This window comes from Zophobas morio, unplaced genomic scaffold (assembly GCF_036711695.1).
Source record: "Zophobas morio isolate AGI-343-1 ecotype UQ-CSIRO unplaced genomic scaffold, CSIRO_AGI_Zmor_V1 ptg000022l, whole genome shotgun sequence".
NCBI lineage: Eukaryota > Metazoa > Arthropoda > Insecta > Coleoptera > Tenebrionidae > Zophobas > Zophobas morio.
In genome coordinates, this window is record NW_026972127.1 from 8,579,684 (window position 1) to 8,606,072 (window position 26,389).

Sequence of the window (26,389 nt, forward strand, 5' to 3'; positions counted from 1 at the left end):
AGACAACTCCAGAAATCGTATTTGGCAACTAAATCGGAGAACCACCATTTTAGTAGCGTTGATGTGATACACAGGTCTTCGGTCGACTTCGGTTCCCGACGTTTTAGTACGTAGTGTGGTATAGTTTTGGAAATTTCATTCTACCCTATAAAATTTTATTGGCAATAATGAGACGGACAGTAGTACAATAGCAAGAGATATTTACAATTTAAGTTGTCGCGTGCCGGTAATCCCCAGATGTTAGAAAGTTACTCATCAAATTATAGATAACGTCATCAAATTTTGGGGGAAAAACAGAAAATTTTATAATTGGTCCAGAAACCATACAACCGATTATTAGAAAATTCTGCTTACATTTTGAGGTCGTTGAGATTAGAATTTCTTTGCTAATCTCTAAAAGCTTGACAACGTCATTTTTAAGTTTGGTAAATATTACTTGTTTGGCTTAAAAAATAAAGAATATATAAATCGATTTATCGAGAACAGTTCTGTTTATATATTTGTTGGTTTGTTCTTCATTTTTATATTTTACCGGTATTGAGTTTGTTATCTTTTACGAGAATTCTAAATACGACGGGAAGGAATAAGCGGGGTAAAAACAGTAAGTATAGTAGAATTCTTTTAATTTTGGCAAGGTGTTGTAAAACGGGATGTTTCCGTATCGGGCCCTAAAATGCTGAGAAGGGTGGACATTCTGTACCTACTGTAAATACAGTGTATTTAACGAAGACAGAAACAGATTTATTGATATTTTTAATAGGGACAAAAATTTTAGGTCTTCTTATGTTTTCTATGTCTTCTATGTCTTATTTAGATTTGTGAACAGCAATAAACTTAGCAATTCAGTATAAAAATGAGATATTTATGTCATCAAATAAAAAAAGACTTACTTTTTCTTGTATGGTAGACCATATTTCTCCGCGACTTCTTGTTTTCTGTTAATTTTGAATAAACACAAATTAACAAAAAGCCACTTCAAACTACAGTATATTGAAAACAAGCAAAATCTAGTAGAAAAACCTGAACAAACATTCTGCTTGTTAATTTACAGAAATTATTTTAATAACATTTTTACCCTGGCAACAAATAACTGACATTTTATATAGTTTCGTTTGCATTTTTTTATGACAATGGAAAAAGAAACAATTAATTAATTTTTTACATATTATTATTAATAGTAAAAATAATAATTATTTCATCATACATCTCTGGGACCTTTAGTTTAAAAAACTTTCGTCAACTACCAAAATTAGCGCCCTTTAAATTAAATTTATCAGTTAACTTTGCATCACTTTCTGATTTGCTTTCATACAGTATTTGCTTATTTTTCCTTAAAGGCGATAATAATTTTCCTATATTTATTTATTTTAGAAACCATAACTTTCTCAACATAAATACATAAACACTTAATCAGCAGGAATCACAAAAATGTGTACTGAAAAATGATTCTTCCATGCGAGTGCGACGTGTATACTACACCTTCCCAGCAACCCCGATTTGCAAGTCTAAATTTAATTTTCTAATAAATGACCGTAAAACAGTACAAAAATACTTTCTTACAATTTTTTTAACATTTGAGGAAACTTTATAAACAACTTTTAAAGCGTCTTTATTGAAACGAATCTAAAACTCATTCACTTTTGTGTGTAAGAAGCAGCTTTCCGAGCAAAAAAATCAATAAAATAAAAAGTACACCGTGTGCCAGCGATTTGGCGAAAACTTGAAACGGAAACAATTTGTCGCTATCGACAAATTCACTGTTACACTAATGATGAATGACCGGAATTTTCTGGCGTTTTGTCCAATTTTAAACTACATACTGGTCAAAGCTCCATTTTACGTACTTCGTTCATTTAATTTAGATTAGTTCTGCTTGAAATCAGTTGTAAACAAATCGGGAAGCTTTAAGCATTGTACAAATAAATTAGAGTTGTGGTTCCTAAAGGACATTGACCTCGTACTCACTCAAAAGAATTTTAGCCTCCCTTAATTAAACAACCGCCATACAATTAGTTTCAACGTAATACCCAACTAATCTTGGTTTGATTATATGCTTTGAGCTTTTACGATTTAACGCAGTGCGCCCTTGGGCTGATACACAAAGACTTTAAAGGGAAGGACATTCACAGATTTTGCTCAATTGATTGCTTCCTATAATATTAATAGGGTCTAAGGTACGACGTCGAATAATATGCTGAAAGCGGTAATAGTAATATGGATCAATAAATTGTTGTCTAAGAAATTATTTTAATTAAATCTTGAGACACTTGGATTTTTTAGTTCGCACTTCGCTTTCATCGAGAAAATTAATAACAATTTTGAGAAATTTAACGCTCCACTACTTACTTTAATTACCGTGAGATGAGTCACTAAATTTGTACTAACAGATGGAACATAAAAAAGTTTTGCTTTAGCTCAAAGTGAAAAGAAACAATTCGAGTTTGTGAAGTTTGTTCATTAAAACAACAATCTTGACCAACATGTTTCCCATCACGGTGAAATGGCTGTTTTTGTTCAGTTTGTTAATCTGAAGAAAAACTCTAATGTGAAAATATGAACTTCATTGTTTCTGAAAATGACTTGGTATCGTTTTGTGTCAAAAGCCACTCTTGACGGGAAATCACTTTCCACCGAGTGTCTGTCTTATCTATTAATAACTGATTAATTCCAAGTTGGAAACAGTGACATGAACTTTCCGGTGGATTATTATCCTTCGTCCTTTCAGAGTTTATCTATCCTGTTTGAATGATCGATTAGTCTTAATGAAGTGGGGGATCAGGCTGGGACTAGACACCTGATATTACTACCTGTTTTGACCTGTCATACTTTGTTTACGTCGTCAATTACTGAATAAGTACCTGAATGACAAACAATTTAGATATTTTATAAATTAAATAATTTGTGTTTAAAAAAATGTTTTGTTGCGCGTAATTAAAAGAAAATATTTTTCCAATATCTCACTTTTTCCGCTTCTTTTGTTGCCATAGTTTCACATCAAAAACTTTTTGAAGGACTATCGGTTAAAGCGATCCTGTCTCAGTTACGAACTTCAAACAGTCATTAAAAAGTAATAACAAACAAGAGCCATCACCGAAACTCGTAACATATGTCTTCTATGACAGTTCTCAAATATTTTTCAATTCAGAAATTAGTTTGATAAAAAATGGCCACAATACAGAAACTATAAGTCGTGGGGGCACTTTTCGTGATTACAACTTAATAAGGATTTAAGTAGTCTGGCGAAAGCCATTAAATCTTGTAAGATACTCTACTTACATTTGGTGTGCAGCTCCACACAAGAATTATTCGATTTTGGTGTCTTTTTACCGAACAGCTTAACGAGAAAGCATACTGAGTAAAAAGAATAATTGCTTTAGATTTATATCTTTTATCGTAAAAGCTTCCAAACCCCCAGTTTATTTGCCCTCGTAAAGTGGTACTAATGGATAAAATTTCCAAGAAGAGCAACTTTTTAATAGCATTGGTCCCTTTTAATTAGCCACCATAAAAATAAACTACGATTCTGCAACTCCACTACAGTGGTCATTACAGTTATGTTTGTATTTTATTCATTTGACAGAACTGGATTTACGAAATCAATTGTTTCCACTCTGTTTACCTTTAAAATTAAATTTGAACCTAGAGCGTTGATTTAGCAACAACACTTCAAGAACAGGCGTAAAAATAAAGTGTTATTTTTACCTTTTTGTCGACACGATATCGACTCGACTGTCTTTGACACAATCCTTGATACTGATTGGCGTTGGTGGAGGCGTTAAGCTGCTTCTTTAGTTGCTGTGAACTGTTCCAGAGGCATATGGCGATTCTTGAGTACAGCAGCTGAAATATAGAATTCAAGAAAATGTTAAAAGAAGGATAAAACGTTAAATTAGGTTTATGTCGTTCCAATGTATTTGGACAAAAACTGAAAGGACGTTTCATTGTTGTTTTACTAAACACTGACATTAACAAAAAAGACAGGAATTGGTTCTTGCACAAATGTTGTTTCGTGGGAACGTGACTTCCAGTGCAAGTCTCTACTTAGAAGGAAATGTGAGTATGAATGGAATGTTAAAGTTAGCTCTTGTTTGTTGTTCTGGAGGCGTGGAATATTAAAGCTACCGAAAACAGAAGAAGAATATTACTAACTGTATTACTTGCATTTATGTGACACTTCTTAGACATTTCAACAACTTAATTTTTTTATTTTTAAGTATATACTGTAATTTAACAAATCAAGAAAACAAAAATCTACACATAGGAAAAAATAAAAACGTATTAGTTTTAATAATAAACTTTTCTCTGTTAAAATCTTTGGTTTTTGGTCGAGTTCTCAGCTTAGCCATTTCCCTTGAGACTAAAATAAATGATAAGTAGTCTCGTCGGGTCAGTGTACGATGTTTTGTTGAGCAGATCCATGAAAGATGAGTTCTAATGAATTACTTTGCGGAAAAACGTGGTTCTTGTTTTTACAGAGTTTTTTTTTTCTAAAAATGAAAATGTATTACTAAAATTACTCAAATACTCGTATAAAGTCTAAATAAAAATTAAAATTTGACGACAGTTTTTTTCACTACCACTTATCCTGTTGTAAAGATGAAGGCTTTCAAAATGAGCACAGCTTTAAACTTCATCGTGGGTAAAACGTGAAGGATTTTTGTATCAACTGGTCTTATCTGGATTTAGAAATGTATGAGTCTGCACAATTTCTAGTCTTTGTCATTCTGTTTCTGTTTATTTATATTATATTCGATTTGTATATTGTCACGGAACTGCTAGTTGCCCTAGTTATGTAAAGATTGCCTCATGCCATGCTTGTGGGATGTCAGCAAAAACCTCTTTTTGCTGGCATTACGGAAGCTTAGGTGGGGGGCAGTGCGGACTGACGAAAGGGGGCAGTCGGTACTAACTAGGGACAGGGGGAAGGAAAAAAGTGAGAGAAGTGAAGTGACGCACCGTACCCCCTAAGGATGGAATTTGTAATGTAAGTTGAAATATATTTAGTTTATTTAATGTATTTGGGATTTTTATTCTTAACGTCGGATCGGGTAATTATCCTTAGCTCTACCAATCTCTCCCCCGACCCGGTCGTGACAATATATTTAATAAAATTTCGTTGTAAGCTGCATTTTTTTTTCGTTTTTTCTTAATTTCATTAAATTACATTTTTCTGTTATATTATCACATCATATTTTAGACATTATTCAAAATTTTGTCTTGGTTTTCTCATTATAATATAACTCTCTTAAAAAAAAAACATTCTGTTACTTCTACAAAATCTGCATTGAAATTTTCAACACGTGAGTTTTTTTTTTGTAATTAAAGGTTTTAAAGTCGATTATGAACTGAAACTCGCTTGCTGAAAATTTTGAAATACGTTGTGTGCAGGTAACAACAGAAAGTTTCTTTTAAACAAATTAAAGACATCAATACGATATCAACCTTAAATATATTCTGAACTATGACGAGATCAGTAGCAAGAAAAAATAATTTAAAAAAGTATCAATATTCAAGAAAAAATACTATTTACCATGAAAATTTACAAATTGGTTTAAAGTTATTTAGATCGAACTTCCCGAGCCTCTGAAGTACATTCGAACAAATATTCTTCTTCGAAAAAATAAAAAAATGCAAATTTTAATTCGTTTTTATGACAGTCTCTCTAAGTTCAACTAAAGATATGTGTGGACTGTTAAAGTAAGAATGCGGCAATTAAGCACGTAGCAAGCTGTTCGCACAGCCAGAGAATACTTACACAAAAATCACTCTGCAAAAACATACAAAAAAAAAATCGGGACTGTAGACAGACGGACAGACAGACAGACAGACAGACAAACGGAAACAGGAGACCCATTTCTTCGTACTCTAGGGGTCATGAAAGGTCGAGAAAATCACGGACTTCATTACAATACTTACTTAATTTTGCCTTTTTTTTAAGATACTTAGCTATCATAACGAGAAACTTAAAATATGGTTAAAATGGTTTATGCAAGGAAATATGGGTTTTGCGATTATGGGGCGGAGCCTAATTGCAAAATCGATATTTCCTAATACAAATTTTCCGTTTTAAACATGTTTTAAGTTTCTTGTGAAAAGAAGTCTACAGATATTAAAACAAAAAGGCAAAATATAAACCCCGCCCACCCACCACATCTCAATTGTGATGATTTCTTTTATTTTTAGACATTTAAAACACGTTTAAAATGGCAAATTTTTGTAGACAAATATCGATCTATCAATTAAGAATTTAGATCTTCGGCTTTATTTTTTCTTAATATACACAGTATTCTTTGACCAGCACGATACTCGAAAACATGTTATTAACTTCTCGTAGAGAAATAAGGATTTTGCAGTTAAGCTCCGTCCCTTTGACTCACATTGAAAAAGAGAGGAAAGTAAATTTTGATAACGTCATTGAATATTTTGCACAAATAAAGACCCGTAAACACCTTTAGTATTTGTTGTTTTGTTGTTTTATTATTTAGGGGGGGGGGTACAGCTACGCCGCCACTGTATTTTGGATATGTAGCTTTTATTGTGATAATACTTATTTCATTAATATTAAATATAGGCGGGCGCAACAATACCCTATTTATTTTCAAATTTTCGAGAAAATGGGGTGAATTGTTCTCGATTTGATCAATAATAAAACGATCTAAATTTACAGAACTTTCTCGTCTGAATTTTATTTTTTTATGAAAACCCCTATAAATTAAAATAAAGACATGTGTGGAGTGTTAAAGTGCAGGTAAAGAAACATGCTATGAGTATTGGTGTTAGTGAGATGTTAGCTAAGATTCTAGATGCCAAAATTCTAGAAAGTGTCAAATTTTTGAATTCTATGATCCAGAATTCTTTATGTGTTATATATTTTCAGTTCTACGTTTTAGTTTTGAAATTCTAAGCTTCTAATTACAAGATTCTAGATTTTAGAATCCTAGATTCTAAGATTCTAGATTACGAGTTTCTAGATTCCAAGATTCTAGATCCCAAGCTTCTAAATTCCAAGATGCTGGATCAGAGGATTCTAGATTCCGAAATTCTAAGTTCAGAGATCCTATATTTCCAGATTAAAAGATTCTAGATTCCAAGAACTTAGATTCCAGGATTCTATATTCCAAAATTCTAGATTCCAAGATTCTAGATTCCAAGATTCAGAGTTCCGTGATTCTAAATTCCAAGATTCCAAGATTCTAAATTCGAAAATTCTAAATTGTTGAACTTCTACGGTTCTACCGTTTTGAATTATCAGATCCAGAATTAAAGAAAGTACATCTTAAACCCAAAGTTCATGAATTCCATGATCCAAATTTTTAATATATACTATATTTTAAGCTCCAAGTTTTAGTTTTGAAATTCTAAGATTGAAAATAGATCCTAAGATTCTGGATTTCAAGATTATAGATTCCAAAATTCTAGATTCCAACATTCTAGATTTCAAGATTCTACATTCCAAGATTCTGGCTTCAGAAGTTCTAGGTTCCGAGATTCTAGACTTCAAGACTCTAGACCACAAGATTCTAGATTCCGAGGTTCTAGATTCTAAGATTCTAAGTTCAAAAATTTTAGATTTCCAGATTAAAAGATTGTAAAATCCAAAATTCCAGGATTCTAGATTTCAAGATTCTAGCTTTCAGGACTGAATTATGGATCTCAAGATTCTAAATTTCAAGAATTTAGATCACATGATTCTAGACTCCGAGATTCTAAGTTCAGAGGATCCTATATTTCTAGATTAAAAGATTCTAGATTCCAAGAATTTAGGTTCCAGGATTCTAGATTTCAAGATTGAATAATAGATCCCAAGATTCTAAATTTCAAGATTCTTGATCACAGGATTCTAGATTCCGTGATTCTAAGTTCAGGGATCCGCTATTTCCAGATTAAAAGATTGTAAATTCGGTGTAATTAAACACTTTGCATGCTATGAGTATGTTTCAAGTGAGTAATCACGTCATCAACATTTTAGCAAGCACACCTACTTATATAAATCTGAATAGATGCAATGTAATAGTAGTAATAACAGTATTGTACACTCAAATTAATTAATGTAATATGTTGATATGATATGTTTTAGATTTTGTTCCAAAAATCTGCATGTCAATGGTAAAATCTCACCACGGATTCATAAATCACAAATGTAGGGGTATGGTATTTTATAAAATTTAAATACGATTTACTATTGGAGATGACGTCATCGGTTTTGGTGGGGACGTTTAGTCAAAAAGCGACACTGACAGACATACAGAGAGACGGAAACGGGAGACCAATTTTTTCGTAATATGGGGGGGGAGGGGGCATGATAAACTCGATTACTACACTTCCTTAGGTTACGCTCGAGGAACAAAATTGTGGCCCATGAGTTAATCGAACTAGCGACCTTCAGGTTAATAATTCAACATTTTTACGGCCCGACCGTCGAGATTACAATACGTCAATGGTCTTACAGTGGTATAAAATGTGACGACACAAATGTTTGTTTTTTTTTTGCGAAAATCTGGTTGCCTAGGGTAAAAAATCAACACGGATTCATCAATCACAAGTACAAGGATATCTTATTTTATGAAATTAAAATCGAGTTTAGGAGAGGATGTCATCAAATTTTTGGGGGGATCCAAATTTTGATTTGGCGTTTAACCATTTACACGATAGTCCTAACATACAAAATTTGACAACAATCGGTCCAGTAGTTTCGAAAATTATTTGTCTAATAAAAATCGACAGAAAGGCAGACAGAAACTGGGGCTTTATCTGTTCGTATTCTAGGGGTCAAAAAAGTCCGAGAAATCATGAAATAGCCAGTCGCCCCATAGAACTTGGTTATAATACTTTCTTAGATTATTTTCTAGTTTACTAACTACAAATTATTTATTATATATAATAGTTACTTTTTCTTTTTAGCGTCTTTTTGTAGTGACTATTTTATAAATAGCCTCGAAAAAATATTACATTTTCGTTGAGCATAAGCTAAGGAAGTATTGTAAGGGGACCTATCGGATGACTGACTACTTTAATGTTTTTTCGACGTTTTATAACCCCTAGAGGACGAAACAATAGGTGCCCGTTTCCCTCTATTTGTTGACTGTGCCGACGTTTATTAGGCAGATAATCTCCGAAACTACTGGACGGATTGTTGTAAAATTTTGTGTATGTTTTGGGAATATCATGTAGATGGTAAAACGCTCACCAGAATTTGGCTAATCATCTCCACCAATAATTTGATGACATCATCTCAAAAGTTTCTACATTAAAATGATTTAAATGATATACAATAATGTAGTCCTACATTTGTGGTGTATGGATCCGTTCTGAGATTTTACCTCAGTTTCGTCTAGGTTTCCAAATTTTCGCAAAAAAATCATAGAGCATAACCCTTTACGAGCAACTTTCTTTTCTTTTTTATCTTACACTGTAACTAGTACCGGGTGATTTTTTAATTTCTGATATAGTTTTCGTCACCAAATTGCGTAGGTCGTATCTTGGAACATACAACGTGTTTTGTGACAAGCTCGCGTTTTAACATAATCTGAACTGTTTTTTACCAAAAAATTCTTGGAGGAGTAGATCAGAAATTAAAAAAAAACACCCGACATTATTGTTTTAGAGAAAATTGTGTTAAAATAAGTATGTAGAAAATAGTTTTTTCACGTTGTACTAATATTTTCATCATCATCATTACTATTGTCTAAACATTTGTATCAACCTTTGATCACCTTTTTGTTGTTTTATTAAAATTTTATTTTAGTCTAGAGCTTTTACTAATATTTTATGTCTAGTAGGCCACGGATTGTTAAGATCATTTGGTACTTCTTGCGCATCATTGCGCACTCCCCTTAACCTAAAATTCCAAAACGTCAAATATCAAATGTAAGAGTGAAACACTTGTATCCAAACTTATTGTAGTAATAACATTCGAATAAAATAACAACAAACTTTGAAAATGCTATCCCCAAAGAGCTAAAGACAGATTGTCCATTATATTGTAACTAACGTCAAACTTAAAATTGAAGTTGGTAATCTGTCAGTAACACCAACCTATTAATTGACTTTTATAGTGTTTTTACTTCCCGAGCGTAAGCAAAGGAAGTATTGTAATCGAGTCCGTCGGCCGACTCTCTACTTTTACGTTTTCTCGATCTTTCATGACCCCTAGAAGACGAAGAAATAGGTCTCCCATTTCCGTCTGTCTGTCCGTCTGTCTGTCTGTCCGTCCGTCTGTCCGTCTGTCCGTCTGTTGTCCCGGATTTTTATTAGACAGATAATCTCCGAAAGTACTCGACCGATTGTTGTGAAATTTCGTACTTATATTAAGAATATCATGTAGATGGTAAAACGCTAACCAAAATTTGTCTAATCATCCCCACCACTAATGCGATGACGTCACTTCAAAATTGTGCATAGTAAATGGGTTTTCAATTGTATAAAATAACATAGTCCTACACATGTAGTTTACAACTCTGAATCGACTTTTCACCCGAAACGTCCAGATTTTTGGAAAAAAAATCAAAATTATAAAACAACATTTTGAAATTTAATTTTTAATCTGCTAACCAGAATGCTTTGAAATGTTGCAGATGTTTTAAGGCTATAAAGAGCATCATAAATCTTTAGTCAAAAAATATTTGCTTATCCCCTCCAAAAACTTGATGACGTCAGCTCAAAAGTTTGTGGAATAAATCATATCTAAAATGTACAAAATATGATGAGTCTGTACTTGTGATCTATCACTCCATTCATATTTTTTGGATTTGCATATACAGGGTGACTCAAAAAAATTAATGAATGCGTAAATATATTTTATTGATTTAATCAGGAACTACAAAACCGAATGCTCTGAAATCTTGCAGATGTTTTAAGGTCATAAAGAGCATAATAAATGTTTAGTCAAAATATATTTGCTTATCCCCTCCAAAAACTTGATGACGTCAGCTCGAAAGTTTGCCGAATAAATCATATCTAAAATGTCCAAAATATGATGAGCCTGTACTTGTCATTTATCACTCCATTCATATTTTTTGGATTTGCATATACAGAGTGACTCAAAAAAATTAATGAATGCGTAAATATATTTTATTGATTTAATCAGGAACTACAAAACGGAATGCTCTGATATCTTGCAGATGTTTTAAGGTTATAAAGAGCATAATAAATGTTTAGTCAAAATATATTTGCTTACCCCCTCCAAAAACTTGATGACGTCAGCTCGAAAATTTGCCGAATAAATCATATCTAAAATGTACAAAATATGATCAGTCTGTACTTGTGATCTATTACTCCATTCATATTTTTTGGATTTACATATACAGGGTGATTCAAGAAAATAAATGAAAGCGTAAATTTATTTTACTGATATACTCAGGAACAACAAAACCGAATGCTTCGAAATCTTGAAGATATTTTAAAATTATCATAAGCATGGTAAATTTTTGATCAAAACGTATTTGGTCGTCCCCCCTAAAAAATTTATGACGTCACCACAAAATGTTGCTGAATAAATCCTATCTAAAATGTACAAAATATGGTGAGTCTCTTCTTGTGGTTTATCATTCCATTCAAATTTTTTCGATTTGCATATACAGGGTGACTCAAAAAAATTAATGAATGCGTAAATTTATTTTATTGATTTAATCAGGAACTACAAAACCGAATGCTTTGAAATCTTGCAGATGTTTTAAGGTTATAAAGAGCATAATAAATTTTTAGTCAAAATATATTTGGTAATCTTCTACAAAAAACTGATGACGTCAGCTCAAAAGTTTGCCGAATAAATCGTATCTAAAATGTACAAAATATGATGAGTCTGTACTTGTGATTTATCATTCCATTCATATTTTTGGATTTGCATATGCAGGGTGACTCAAAAAAATTAATGAAGGCGTGAATTTATTTTATCGATTTAATCAGGAATTACAAAACCGAATGCTTTGAAATCTTGGGAATATTTTAAAGTTATTATAACCATGGTAAACTTTTGTTCAAAATGTATTTGTTCATCCCTCCTAAAAAAATTGATGACGTCACCCTTAAATTTTGCTGAATAAATCCTATCTAAAATGCAAAAAATATGATGAGTTTGTACTTGTGATTTATCATTCCATTCATATTTTTCAGATTTTCTTAAAAGGTGGTTCAAAAAAATTAATGAAGTCAATTTATTTTATTGATTAAATTAAAGGCAACACTTATTATTAGTATTACACCCCAACCAACCCAGTTTGGTAGACACAAAATTTGTTAAAGGAAAAACTCGGTTGAAACATAAGGGTAGCACACTTATTTACATCGACTTTAACATTACAGACCTGCATTTGTTTTATGCGTTCACTTGGTTCCGCGAATGTGAAATAGACATGTTTATAATCAACCAATTGTGAATTTCACCGTCAAGAATTAAAATAAAACCCAATGTTTTATATAATAAGCGGAAGTCGAAGCAATAAAACCGATGGTCGTTTTGTTTACAGTTTCTCTGTTTGACTCTCACGTATGCTGTTACGCCTGTCATCTTAAATTAAGAATGTTTATACATACACGATTTTCAGTTGCCTCTGATACGTATACGTGAGTAAATTGTTTCGTTATTTTATTGATTATTACAAATCAATATTCAAAACGACCCAATTCATTTTCCCGAAAATTTGAGAATATAATAATTTTATTCTTAGTATTACACTACATCTATCCCAACTGATATACGTGTCCTTGCAAAAATGTTGATGACGTCATCGCAATTTTTTTTTTAAATTCCCACTACAAAAATGTAATGAGAAAAAAAAACACAATAGGCATGCAGTCGTCAAGTTTCCGACAGCGAGGGAAGTACTGTCTAAACTCTTTAGACCAATTTTTTATTACTCTCTCGGTAGTACTTATATATATTATTAGAAAGGAAAAACAACGCTCGACCATTTTTTTTTTATTGAAAAAAAGCAACAACATTTACCAATAGCTGAGTAGGAAAAACTATTTTTTCTTACAACTACGTTTAGCATTACTCTACTGTAATTTGATTATTGTTATATATAAATATATAGACCATGTTTCTATGGTTACACTTATCTAAAAATAAAAGTATTTACATCAAAGCTTTGTTATGAATTCTGGGTTACTGCAATCATAAAATAACAACGACTAGTCGTTTGTTCGTACGTAGCTTTTTGTCAGTACAAATTTTCAGTAAACCACAATGAAACATCCTGTATTAGGTTAGGTACTTAAAAGACTTCCTACTGCATGAGTGCAACTTACCGACATGATGATCAGAGGGATGTTGTAAAATAACACAAAGTGAATGACGTCGAAAAGTTCCGAATTGTATTTCTTCCTGTTGGGAATGCACATTGTTTCGTTGACGTTATTAACGTTTACAGTAATGGCGTCACTCCAATAGAATTTCGGAGAGCTGTAGAGGATGCAAGTTATCCAAACCCCCAGAATGATAAACTGTAACAAACAAAGCTGTTTTAGTACAACGATAATTAGAAAACATGTGTGCTTATAAAAGATTAACTTATAGCATAACTGAACTTTTTAAATAGCTACTATACTGTTAGTAGGCGGTTTTTTACGAAAAAATAAAAATGTACGACCATAAAATAGTTATTTGTATAATTAGATCAATAAATATTTCTTCAAAGCATATACAAAATGATGTTTAATAAATTCAGTACGAAACTATTTTGAGCTCATTAACTATTTCACTACTTGAATGATTAGAGTCAAAAGTTGTGCAGTGGATTATACATCTTTGTTATAAGTATAACGTGGAAAATTTTCAGATTCTACGAAACTCTTTTCTCGGTGTAATTTGGTCCGAAAACCTCCTGCCGAATGCATTTGGCGCTTTCACTCCATGCCTTAATTTGTTAATCCGTACATCAACCTGGAAGGCCAACGGCTGTTTTATTAATAAATGTCTCCCTTTACATCGACTTTATGTAAATAATGGATGTTAAAACAGCTAACGGCATGTGAGGTAATTCATTAATATCCCATTTCATGCGATTTACGACGTGCAAGAATACATTTCCCAGCGACCGTATTCGTTTCATGTAAACGGAAATCTCACTTTGTGAAAGTGTTAAAGTTGAGTTATAGGTCTTCCATCAGGAATAAACATTCATGAGCTTGAATAAAAAAATTATTTGAATACTGAAGGAGTTTTCCGAGTTGTTTCCCGTTATCTGCTTCAGCACTGAGGGTTATTTTCCCGGAAAATATGAAACGTCTGAATAAGTAAACATGCAAAGTTGTAGTAAGAAACGCGTCATCGTTGACGTAAATTCTTCCTTACTAATTTTTTTGTAGTAGTAAGGGCTCAAGTTTCCGGGCGTTTGATTAAAACGGTGCAATTTTTCATGCAAATTGGGGGATTATGTTGCAATTTATTTTTGCACACAAGTTAAAATTTTGATGATTTCGTCGGCGTGGTGAGTTAAATGCGTAAAAGTTAATTGTTGTATAATGAAACAATATTTGGTCTCTTTTGATTAATGTTATACATATTATGTATGTAAATTTTCTGGGTTTCCTATTGTAATAAATTTTGTTTCACACATATGTAGTAAATTCTGGGAGTTTCCTATGTGTAATAAATTTTGTTTGTCATAGTAGTGGTGGTAGTATGAGGAATTAAATTCATGCAGCATTTTGGATGTTGGGGATGATTCAGTTGTTTGTTCTGTTTTGCCAGCAGTTAATTTGTTATAAAAAGTGTTCGATTTTATTTTTACTTACTAAAAAAGTCTGGTTTAGAGTAGGCAATGAGGATATATTTATTTTTTCAAGTGTTATCACGAGTAATATTTTGTGGCGGCGTAAGCCTCGTTTACATTTAAATTAGCGAACGCAACAGTTAAATATAAAATTAAAATACACAGTTGGTTATGGAGCTATTCATAACGAAAATTAGCTGAATACATTCAACGTATTATTTCTGTACCCACTTTTAGAGACACATTAAAACACAGTTATTAAAGCGTGAAAAATATTCGTTGGTGAAATAGCTAAAATGAAATTAAAAATTAATTAAATTTATACGACAGAGGCGCTTTTATCAGACCGAAAAAAAAAACTATAAACCGGTCTCCAAAAAAACGGAGTCCAAAGTAAATGTTTGTATACGTATACGTATTTGCATACCTCGTTCTAGATGTTTTCTAAAGATAAACACTTCAAGTTATAATTGCTGAGAGGTCATTTTTCCATAAACTAAGGAATTATAGGAATCGTTTGAGAGTTAGAATTAAGCAAATGTGAATTTTACTTAATAAGAGTGATTCGGTTATTGCAAGGAAAGTTTTGTCGAAATTGTGGTATAAAAATATGTACATCTAATTTTTTTTTTTTTTTTCTCTCTTTATGGAAAAAAGCCACTGTGGTATAATTTAAAGTTGATTTTGAATTACGAGAGGGCTAGCGACGTAATTTATTATCTCTACAAACGAAAATCTGTCCCGTAGGACCAATCACAGTTCTTTGGAAATGCGCCAAACCACGACATTATATTGTGGCAAAAGTTACTTACTAACACTGCAAAGCTCATTCGGTTGCCCTCAACCGTGACTTAATTTGGTATCAACGGGCACAAACTAATGAATACAAATACAAACCAACGAGAGATAAAACTGGGTGAAACAGTATCTTATTTTTAATTTTTGTGACTTAATTTTCCATGTTTATATTAAAAAAAAATGTACACTCTTTTAAAAAACCTACTCCACATTTGGCTGAGTCAGTTTGTTTAAATACCATGGAACCATCATTAGCAAATATTCTTTCCAGTTATTATACCGTGATAGTTGGCACACTGGAGCATCGCGCTGCCTTAATCGAGACGGCAGGAAGTTCGGCTTTTTATTTAACGATATCATTAATTCTCTCTAAATGAATCATTTTGGCATCGTTTTTCGTCAGAAATGTATCCGACATCCTCTTGATTAACTTTTGATGAAAAAATCATTCTTTTACCCGCTTCATCTTCACACTGTAACATATAACTGAAAGTCTGGCAAATTTCATTTCTGAAGCTGATCGTGCCACGGAGTCTACTATAGCAGAATTTAATTGAATAATATGTGTGTGCGTTTTTAATCAAAATATAATCTTTATGTTTTTATGCAATTATTATCAATCCGTCTCTATTTGTTATCCTAGACATCCAGATTTTTTCGAGAAAAAATGTCCTCTCAATAGTAATAGCATGGTTAACTTAGAGTGTTTATGTTTAAAAACTTGAGTAGCGTGTTCAGATACCAAGCATCAGCGGTCGCATCCATTTGTGTTAAAGGAAAATGAAATTTAATTGATTTTGTCCCCTTAAAGCAGAGGAGAGGACTAGGAATTACTTGATTAATTAATTAAGCTGCAATGGGGAAAAACGGTTCGAACATTATTTTTATTAAATATAGGTGGGTATGACATTATTGCAATTTTCGAGAAAATGGAGTGAATCATTCCTGATTTGATAAAAAAAAAATTGAAATGCTGTGAGCTTCAACTTTAAAAAAAATTTAAACAATAACAATTATAATAGTAAACAAAAACAGGGCAGATTTATAAAGCACAATTGCAGGAGTATCTACATTTTCTTTTGAAATTTAAGTTATGCTTATTGTACAAAATGTTGAGAGGTTGCGATCACGTTGTTGAGGGACAATTAGAAAAATTTTGGTTAGTGTTTTACCATCTACATGAATTTTTTAATTATAATATAAAATTTGACAACAATCGGTCCAGTAGTTGAAGATTATCTGTCTAATAAAAATCTGGGTAGACGGCAGACAGACAGGCAGACAGACGGAGACGGGAAACCTATATTTTCGTACTCTAGAGGTCACGAAATGTCGAGAAAACATGAAAATAGCTAGTCGCTCGATAAACTCGATTATAATGCTTCTTTAGCTTGTGCCGGGGACGTAGAAAGAAATGAAAACGAAATCAAGGTACCTGACTAAACGGGGCAGTTTTGAATCCTGGGGAGGCGGCGACGCTGCAATGGAGACGGTACGCCGAAAGGTACAGTTTTTGATTTTTTTTCAAGTCAACGCTTGAAGAGGAACAATGAATAGGCACGAAAATGACGAAAGACGAAAAGGACGAAGGACGCAAAGGACGAAGGACGAAGGACAAAGAATGAAGGACGAAAAGGACGAATGACGAAAAAAGGACGAAAGATGAAAAAAGGACGAAGGACGAAAAAGACGAAGGACGAAAAGGACGAAGGACGAAAGAGACGAAGGACGAAGGACGAAAAAGGATGAAGGACGAAAAGGACGAAGGACGAAAAGGACGAAGGACGAAGGACGAAAAGGTCGAAGGACGAAAAGGACGGAGGACGAAAAGGACGAAGGACGAAAAGGACGAAGAACGAAAAAGATGAAGGACGAAAAGGACGAAAGATGAAAAAAGGACAAAGGACGAAAAAGATGAAGGATGAAAAGAACGAAAAAGGACGAAGGACGAAAAGGACGAAGGGCGAAAAGGACGAAGGATGAAGCACGAAAAGGACGAAGGACGAAAAAGGACGAAGAACGAAAATGACGAAGGACGCAAAGTGCGAAGGACGAAAAGAACGAAGGATGCAAAGTACAAAGGACGAAAAGGACGAAGGGCTAAAAGGACGAAGGACGAAGGATGAAAAGGACGAAGGACGAAAATGACGAAGGATGCAAAGTACGAAGGACGAAAAGGACGAAGGACAAAAAAGACGAAGGACCAAAAAAAGGACGAAGGACCAAAAAGAAGAAGAACGAAAAGGGCGAAGGACGAAAAGGACGAAAGACGAAAAGGACGAAGGACAAAAAAAGGACGAAGGACGAAAAGGATGAAAAACGAAAAGGACGAAAAGGACGAAGGACGAAAAAGGACGAAGGACAAAAGAGGACGAAGGACGAAAAAGAACGAAGGACGAAAAGGAAAATGGACGAAAAGGAAGAAGAACGATAAAGGACGAAGAACGAAAATGACGAAGGACGAAAAGAACGAAGGACGAAAAGGGACAAAGGACGAAAAGAACGAAGGACGAAAAGGACGAAGGACGAAGGACGAAAAGGACGAAGGATGAAGGACGAAGAGGACGAGGGACGAAGGATGAAGGACGAAAAGGACGAATGACGAAAAAAGGACGAAAGATAAAAAAAGGACGAAGGACGAAAAGAACGAAGGATTAAAGAGACGAAGATCGAAGGACGAAAAAGGACGAAGGACGAAGGATGAAAAGGATGAAGGACGAAAAAGGACGAAGAGCGAAAATGATTAAGGACGCAAAGTAGGAAGGACGAAGAGAACGAAGGACGAAAAAGACGTAGGACGAAAAGGACGAAGAACGAAAAGGACGAAGGACGAAAAGGACAAAAGCTGAAGGACGAAGAGCACGAAGGACGAAAAGGACGAAGGACAAAAAGGACGAAGGACGAAAGAGACGAAAGACGAAGGACGAAAAAGGACGAAGGACGAAAGAGGACGAAGGATGAGGGACGAAAAGGACGAATGACGAAAAAAGGACGAAAGATAAAAAACGACAACGGATGAAAAAGACGAAGGACGAAAAGGACGACAGACGAAGGACGAAAAGGACGAAGGACGAAGGAGGAAATGGAGGAAGGATGAAAGACGAAGAGGACGAAGAACGAAGGATGAAGGACGAAAAGGACGAATGACGAAAAAAGGACGAAAGATGAAAAAAGGACGAAGGACGAAAAAAGGACGAAAGATGGAAAAAGGACGAAGGACGAAAAAGACGAAGGACGAAAGGAACGAAGGACTAAAGAGACGAAGATCGAAGGACGAAAAAGGACGAAGGACGAAAAGGACGAAGGGCGAAAAGGACGAAGGACGAAGGATGAAAAGGACGAAGGACGAAAAAGGACGAAGAATGAAAATGACGAAGGACGCAAAGTACGAAGGACGAAAAGGACGAAGGACGAAAAGAACGAAGGACGAAAAAGACGAAGGACGAAAAGGACGAACGACGAAGGACGAAAAGGACGAAGGACGAAAAGGACGAAGAATGAAGGACGAAGGGGACGAAGGACGAAAAGGACGAAGGGCGAAAAGGACGTAGGACTAAGAACGAAAAGGACGAAGGATGAAAAGGACGAAGGACGAAAAGGACGAAGGACGAAACGGACGAAGGACGAAAAAGACGAAGGACGAATAACGAAAAGGACGAAGGACGAAAAAAGGAAACAACTTAAATTTAAAGAAAAAGATGAAATTTCTTCATTTATTTTAAAATCTAGAGGTGGTGTTGACAAGAACTTTTATACTTTGTATCTTTACAATTAGTTCCTCAGGAATTTTTTCATAGATAAGTATATTCTTATTTTCGAAGCCTGATAATTATAATTCATAAATCTTTTTATTTAACTATATTAAATAAAGTTGGTCACTTCGACTTCACCGTGTATTGATAATTTTTGGGAACATGAAGATTTTGAATAAAATTTTTGATGTACTTACATATATTCCAATTTCATATTTTTCTTCCAAAAATGTAAATCGTCTTCAGTATCATCTACAAAATTTACAATAGTAGATTTTATTTAAAGTTAAGATACTCCTGCACTTATGGTTTATGAATTCGTGTTGATTTTTTAGTCTAGACGTTGAGATTTTTGAAAAAAAATCAGCGTTGAATAACAACGTTTCACATTTAACTTTGAAATTACAAAACCAAATGCCCCGAAATCTTGCATTACGGTTATCGCTTAAATTTTGTCTAAAATAGGCAAATTATTATAACTTTTTAGTCGTACTTTACCGTAAGGATGAAATTGAAAACGCCGTTTTGCCTTATTTTGGCATGTTTTAATGATTGTGCGGAGGAGTCATAATTATTCTCATTTAATATTGAACTTGCAGGTACGTGCTAACTATAAATGAATTTAGTTCAGTGGTTTCAATAGGAAGTGCAACCAACTTGTAGGTGTAGAGTCCTATTGTATCACCTACGTGTTTTGTCTGAAATGGATTTGTAATGTAGGTTAATAATGTGTTATCGGGTATTAAATATCTGAGATCTAGACCGTATCTACAGAGCGTGCAATTGATTACCGTTTTGAATGCGTAATGATAGAAAAGCCATACATTTTTTTTTATCAAATGTTGTAAGAAATATTAATTAGTTATACGCTGTCTGGACTAATTTTTAGCTTACTTAAATATAATTACTTAATTATATTTGTCCAACAATAAACCTTGAACTTGTACTGCCAGTTCAGCTAGAAAATTTCATTAAAGTATTAACTTGAAGAACATGCCTCTACCGTAAACTTTCAGAATTAAGCAGCAATCAAATCGAGTGCTTTTTGTCTTATGCGTATTGTCGAAACCTCACCGTTACCAAACCTAAATTAATTATCAACTTGTTAGTCTAGAATCCACCATGTTTTATGACTCCGCCAATCTCTTAAGCTCCAAGAAGGTGAATGTTTAAAGGACTTCATAACTTCCAAAAGGGTTCTAAAGCTGAGGTTATTACCCCCGACACACTTTTTGTTTCACAGATTAACCAAGACTAGATAATGACAAGCAACTAATCAAACTTTTACTTTTTAGCTACGTCGCCTCCGTCAGACTTATTTGTAAATATTTATATCCCTTCTATTTCTAAAGAATTTGATGATTAATTTTCAGACGAGAATCGTCACAAGATTGTTATAATAAATAAATAATTGAAGAATAACAACAGGAAGCAGCATTCCCCAAATGCCTCCATTATCGATTCGAACATGCTAAGCGTACAGTTGCTGCTTCAGCACTTGCTGAACAAATGAAATTGGCATTAAGCACGACCGTGGAACACCCTCAGAATAAAATATTCGCTGTGGTAAATCAACGGTGTTTAAGGGCGCAAATTATTTTTATCGTCCGTTTTAAATTATCTCATTTGTGCGTAATCAAGATAAGAAATTTATGTTGACATCTGAATAAACACGTGAGTGTTTGTAGAGGTCCGCTATACTACGAGGTATAAACTGAAATTAGCAAACACGATCTTCGTATTATTAGACTGAGTTGTCAGCGTTTTTGTTTGAAAGATAAACCGGCTTTGATTGTCTGGAAAGTTTTGTTTATCTTCGCGTAAAAAGAATTAGAACGAGGTTTTGGATCTCTTAGTTAATTTATAAGAGGTTCTAAATACGCTGATGATAAAAGTTAACTTGTGATTTGTGGGCTCATAGACACGGAAGATAATGGTGAAGAATGATGGGGAAGTGGAAGTGCGCGCTTGAGCAGGTTGAAATAAACAAGAAGCAAAGTTTGAATTTTAGCAGCAGCTTTGCGGATTTGGGGGTTTAAAAAGTTCCCGATTAAATTATTCTCTTTCATAAATAATAGCATAAAAAAGTTGGATGGAAAAAGTTAACAAAAGCAAAGTACAATAATTGCAAAATGTAAAAAAATGCCCTTAGGCTATAAAGAATGCAATAAGAAGTTCGTAGCGAAGAAGCCCAGAACTTCTCTCAAAATTTGTTCATAATAATATTGTTTAAAAGCTTATTCAAACAATATTTAATTCTTTCGTTATTAAAAATAAAACTCAGTTTAACAAGAAATATTGTAAATACAAAAATGGTGTTTAAAAATTAAGTGAAAAAAAAATTGTGAAAATGGAACGACAAAATTTAACGTAAAATATTGCTTGTAATATTTAACACCCAAATTACGATATTATTAAATCCGAAAATTCAGGGTTATTCAACTTTATCGGGCCAGAAGTAGCACTAAGTACCTCGGCGCAATTTCAGTAAATTTGCGCCAAACTGATGAACCTTTTTACAAGAAATTTAGTGCTATTAAACGTACGTTTGTCTCAGTCGGTGGCCATTTAAATTCTTCCCTTTATAATTAGTCCTACTCTAAATTCATCCCCATTTCTCTGTTTGTTGTAAGTGTTCAAGTGGAATATTTTCCAGTAAATTGAACTTAACCGATTTTAATTTTTGATCTCAACCAACCGTGTGTATAAAGAGAATCTGGAATACTCCTGCAGTGACAAAGTTTACCTATTTTTATTATTCCTGGGGTGTGGATAATTTATGTAATAAAGTGATTATTTACATATGCAGCTTCATTATTTATTTAAGCCGAAATTTGTAAATTGATAGTGGTTTTATTTAGCTTGTTCTCGGAATTTGACTAAATATGTGACGGCATAATACAAGATGATATAAATAAAATATAAGTAGGTAATAAATCTATTATTCGAACTGAATTATTGGTTGCCTACCTATCAGGTCCTGTTAAATTTTGAAACTTATGTTTATTTTAAAGTTTTAATATAACTGCAACCAGCAATTCTTTCTAAAATCTACCTCAGCTGAGATAGATGAGTAAAAGATATTAGGGAACATGGGTCATAAAACCATCATAAATTGATATTGAACAATGATAATTTATGACAGGCTGCCGACAATTTAAAAAGATAAATCATTTTCGCCATCCCTTTTAAATATTAGAATTAAATTTGGGTTAATATAAATCTAATAATTATATTTTATTTTTCTTCTTCGTATCTACGCACTTATTAGAACATTGACTAATAAACCATTTGCTAAAGAAAGATCTATGAAGTAATTGTCAAAAGTTGGTTACTGTCGCATTTAAAGGGTTTGTCGGTACCTACCAGGGAACGGTATTAGATTGCTCCGCCTCCTCACTGCGGGTTTCCATAATCCATAAACACTTAGATATGATAAAATGGATAAGTATAAAAATTTCCTGGTTTGATTACAGAAAATTTTGAATTCGAAAGGAGAACTATTATTCTAAACCAAACACTAGAGTGATTTTGTTTAACAATAATGAATGCTTTGAATTTTTGAAAACTTTTTAAATGTTATCGTAAGTATGGTAAAAGGTTAATCAAAATTTATACGTTTATCCTCTCCGAAAAAATTAATGACATTATAAAATTTTGCCAAAATTTTATAGAATAACATACACCTACACTTGTGGTTTATAAAATCAGTGCTAAGTTCTTAGCCTAGACATCCAGATTTTTAGAAAAAACTTAAAATTGTATAACAATATTTACACTCCTCCAGTTGTGTTTTATGAGTTCGTCTTCAGTTTTTACCTTTGATATTCAGATTTTTGAAAAAAAAAAAACAAAACTGTATAGCCACATTTTACGATGTAAATCTGAAATTACAATACCGAGTGCTCTGGAATCTTACAAATGTGTTAAGGTAATCAGGAACATGATAAATTGTTCATCAAAATTTTAATAATAAAAAATTATGCGATTATGGTTTAAATATTTCAGATAATCATGACATGGAAACTTGAATTTACTGGAAGTATGGCTTTTATTATTAAACACTTCCCTTCTGGGATCAGTAGCAATTTTAGTTGCTGATATGTCTTTAACAATGGTTATGTAGTTTTATTATTAACAACGCAAAACACACAATAAAAATATTACAATAAAGTTGTACTAATAGTAAAATAGTACGTACATTCTTAATGTACCATGGACTAGAAATGTTAACAATTATATAACCTCAAATCTATCAGTTTCTAACATAATAATCGACACAATAGCATTCATTCTTCCGGACATTGGCATTTTGAAAAAATGATATTGTTTTTGGAATTTTAATGATGCTACCAAGAAAAACAAAGATTGTAAAAAAAATTGGTCGAAAGCTTCTTCCATAGAACTTCCCACGCACCTAAAGTACAGAGTGAAATATATCCAGCATTTTTGAGTTGAGTTTTTACTTTACAGAAATTAGTTTTATCTTAACAAATACTAGGCCCGCCCACCCGCCCCCTACTTTCCCAGAGCATATGTGATTTGCCGAAAGAAGTCTTATCTTAGCAAATACTAGCCCCGCCCACCCACCCTTTACTTTCTTTGAGGGTATGTCATTTGCCAGAATCAGTCTTATCTTCCTAGTACTAGCTCCGCCCACCCGCCCTCTATTTTCTCAGACGATATGTTATTTGCCAAAATAAGACTTATATTAGCAAGTACTAGAAACAACCACCCGCCCTTTATTTTCTCAGAGAGTAGTACTTGCTAGTACTTGCTAAGATAAGTCTTATTTTGGCAAATGACATATCCCCTGTAAAAATAGGGGCGGGTGGGCGGGGCTAGCACTTGCTCAGATAAGACTGATTTTGGCAAACGCCATACTCTCTCAGAAAATACAGGGCGGGTGGGCGGGGCTAGCTCTTGCTAAGATAAGAGTGATTTTGCCCCTACTAAACTTGTAAAAACTTGTTAAATTTAAAAGATGTTAAATTGCATATTTCCATAGTAACGAGTTAAATTCCTAAATCTGATTGGATATTTATTTTTTTTCAACTCAGTAATTAATTTTTCTCAGACATCGTGTATAAACAAATTTCCAAAACATTAATTATATATTAAAAATTAATCACAAGTATAGATTCATCATATTTGATAGGATATATTCAGCAATATTTTGAGGTGACGTCATCAATTTTTTAGGGGGGATGAGCACATACATTTTGATAAAAAATTTACCATGCTAATGATAACTTTAAAACATCTCTAAGATTTCAAAGGATTCGGTTTTGCAGTTTCTGATTAAATCAATAAAATAAATTTACGCATTCATTATTTTTCGTCAGATGACGTCATCAATTTTTTGGAGGGGATAAGCAAATATATTTTGATTAAAAATTTATTATGCTTACCATAAATTTAAAACATCTGCAAGATTTCAAAGCATTCAGTTTGCGAGATTCAAATTTAAATTGCAAATTGTTGTTTTATAATTTTGTTTTTTCCAAAAATCTGGAGTTTTGGGCAAAAACTCAACACAGAGTACATGTGTAGGACTATGTTATTTTATACAATTTAAAACCCATTTTCTATGTACCATTTTAAAATGACGTGATCACATTATTGGTGGCGATGATAAATTTTGGATAGCGTTTTACATGTTCTAATAAAAATCAGAACGGCAGACAGACGGACAGACAGGTAGATGGACAGACAGACGGACGGAATCGGGAGACTTATTTCTTTGTACTTTAGGGGTCATGAAAGATCGAGAAAACGTAAAAGTGGAGTCGGCCGACGGATTTGATTATAATACTTCCTTCGCTTACGTTCGGGAAGTAAAAATTGTGGAAGGATAGAACTTCCCTCGCTCTTGAAAAATGATCCGATAAATTCCCCTTTTTTTAAAATGTTAAAATCAGTTAAAAAATGTAGACATTCTCAATTTCGCAGTATATGCTTAACTTCAACTGTTTATGTTTATACTTGGACCGAATTCAACGACTACATGCACAAACATCAGCGAATAAAAGAAAATGAAATTTGGTTGATTTTGTGTCCTCAACGCAGAGGACTGGTACTCATAAATTTGAAGAAATTCGGCAAAAATGTAAGATGACAGACAAATTTCTACTAACAATTTACCATGTTTCAACTGATCTTAAAATATGCACGATTTCACAGCATTCGGTTGTTGTAGTTTCAAAGTAAAATCTTGTTATGCAATATCGATTTTTTTTTTTCAAAAATCTGGATGCTGACGGTAAAACGGTTTCATAAATCACATGTAGGAATATGTTATTTTATAAAATTTAAAGATCATTTGTGAGTACATTCGCTTTTGCAATTTTAAAGTTAATGTGTATTATACAATTTTGAATTTTTTCCCAAAAATCTCGATGTCTAGGGAAAAAACTCAACACGGAATCTAAATTACACGTACATGAAGCATGTAGTTCTATGCAATTTAAGAAACATTTGTTATACAAAATTATAAAATGACGTCAACATTTTTTAGAAGGCTATAAACGAAAAAAATTTTCATTAACGATTTACCATGCTTACGACAATCTTAAAAAAGTGTCCAAAGCATTCGGTTTTACAATTTCAAAGTTAAATTGAAAAATGCTAAAAAATTTTGATTTTTTTTCAAAAAAATCTTGATGTCTAGGGTGAAAACTTGACACGGATTCATGAATCATACATGCAATCTTATAAAGTTAAATATGTATATAATACCAAAAAGAACGGGACAGATTAGTAGTAGGTAAAGTGGTATCTTTCACCTTTTTTAATATATTATAAGGTGCTTTATAATTTTTTTTCACTAGCAGCCATAACGCATGCAAATGTCGACTCATGTAGAGGTAACAAATTCAACTTTTGCGACCACGGGTTCAAAAAGAAAAATTGAGGTTATGTACGCAATGTTTGATGTGATTATTTCTTAAAAAAAGAACAAATGTGTGCTACTAACATTACTTGAGTATACGCATGGTTGTTGGTAGACGGTAGAAGATAAAATGATTAATTCAGCGACAAGTATAAACGGTTTTCTTTGTCTTGAAGATTTAGATTAAGTTTGATTAGAATTCAAAACAAAATCATGTTGCGTCAAAAAATTGT

At 33.1% G+C, this 26,389-nt stretch overlaps 1 protein-coding gene across 4 annotated transcripts in view; it reads right to left on the reverse strand.

The window, feature by feature from the left end:
- LOC135133531 (trissin receptor-like) overlaps positions 1 to 26,389 on the reverse strand; it is a 263,813-nt gene that overhangs the window by 23,865 nt on the left and 213,559 nt on the right. For all 4 annotated transcript variants that reach the window (XM_064061976.1, XM_064061978.1, XM_064061975.1 and 1 more), the window contains exons 5-6: positions 13,249 to 13,443; positions 3,703 to 3,840 (exon numbers count right to left, since the gene is read on the reverse strand). In XM_064061976.1, the coding sequence (XP_063918046.1) occupies positions 3,703 to 3,840; positions 13,249 to 13,443 (333 nt within the window). The remainder of the gene's footprint in view (positions 1 to 3,702; positions 3,841 to 13,248; positions 13,444 to 26,389) is intronic.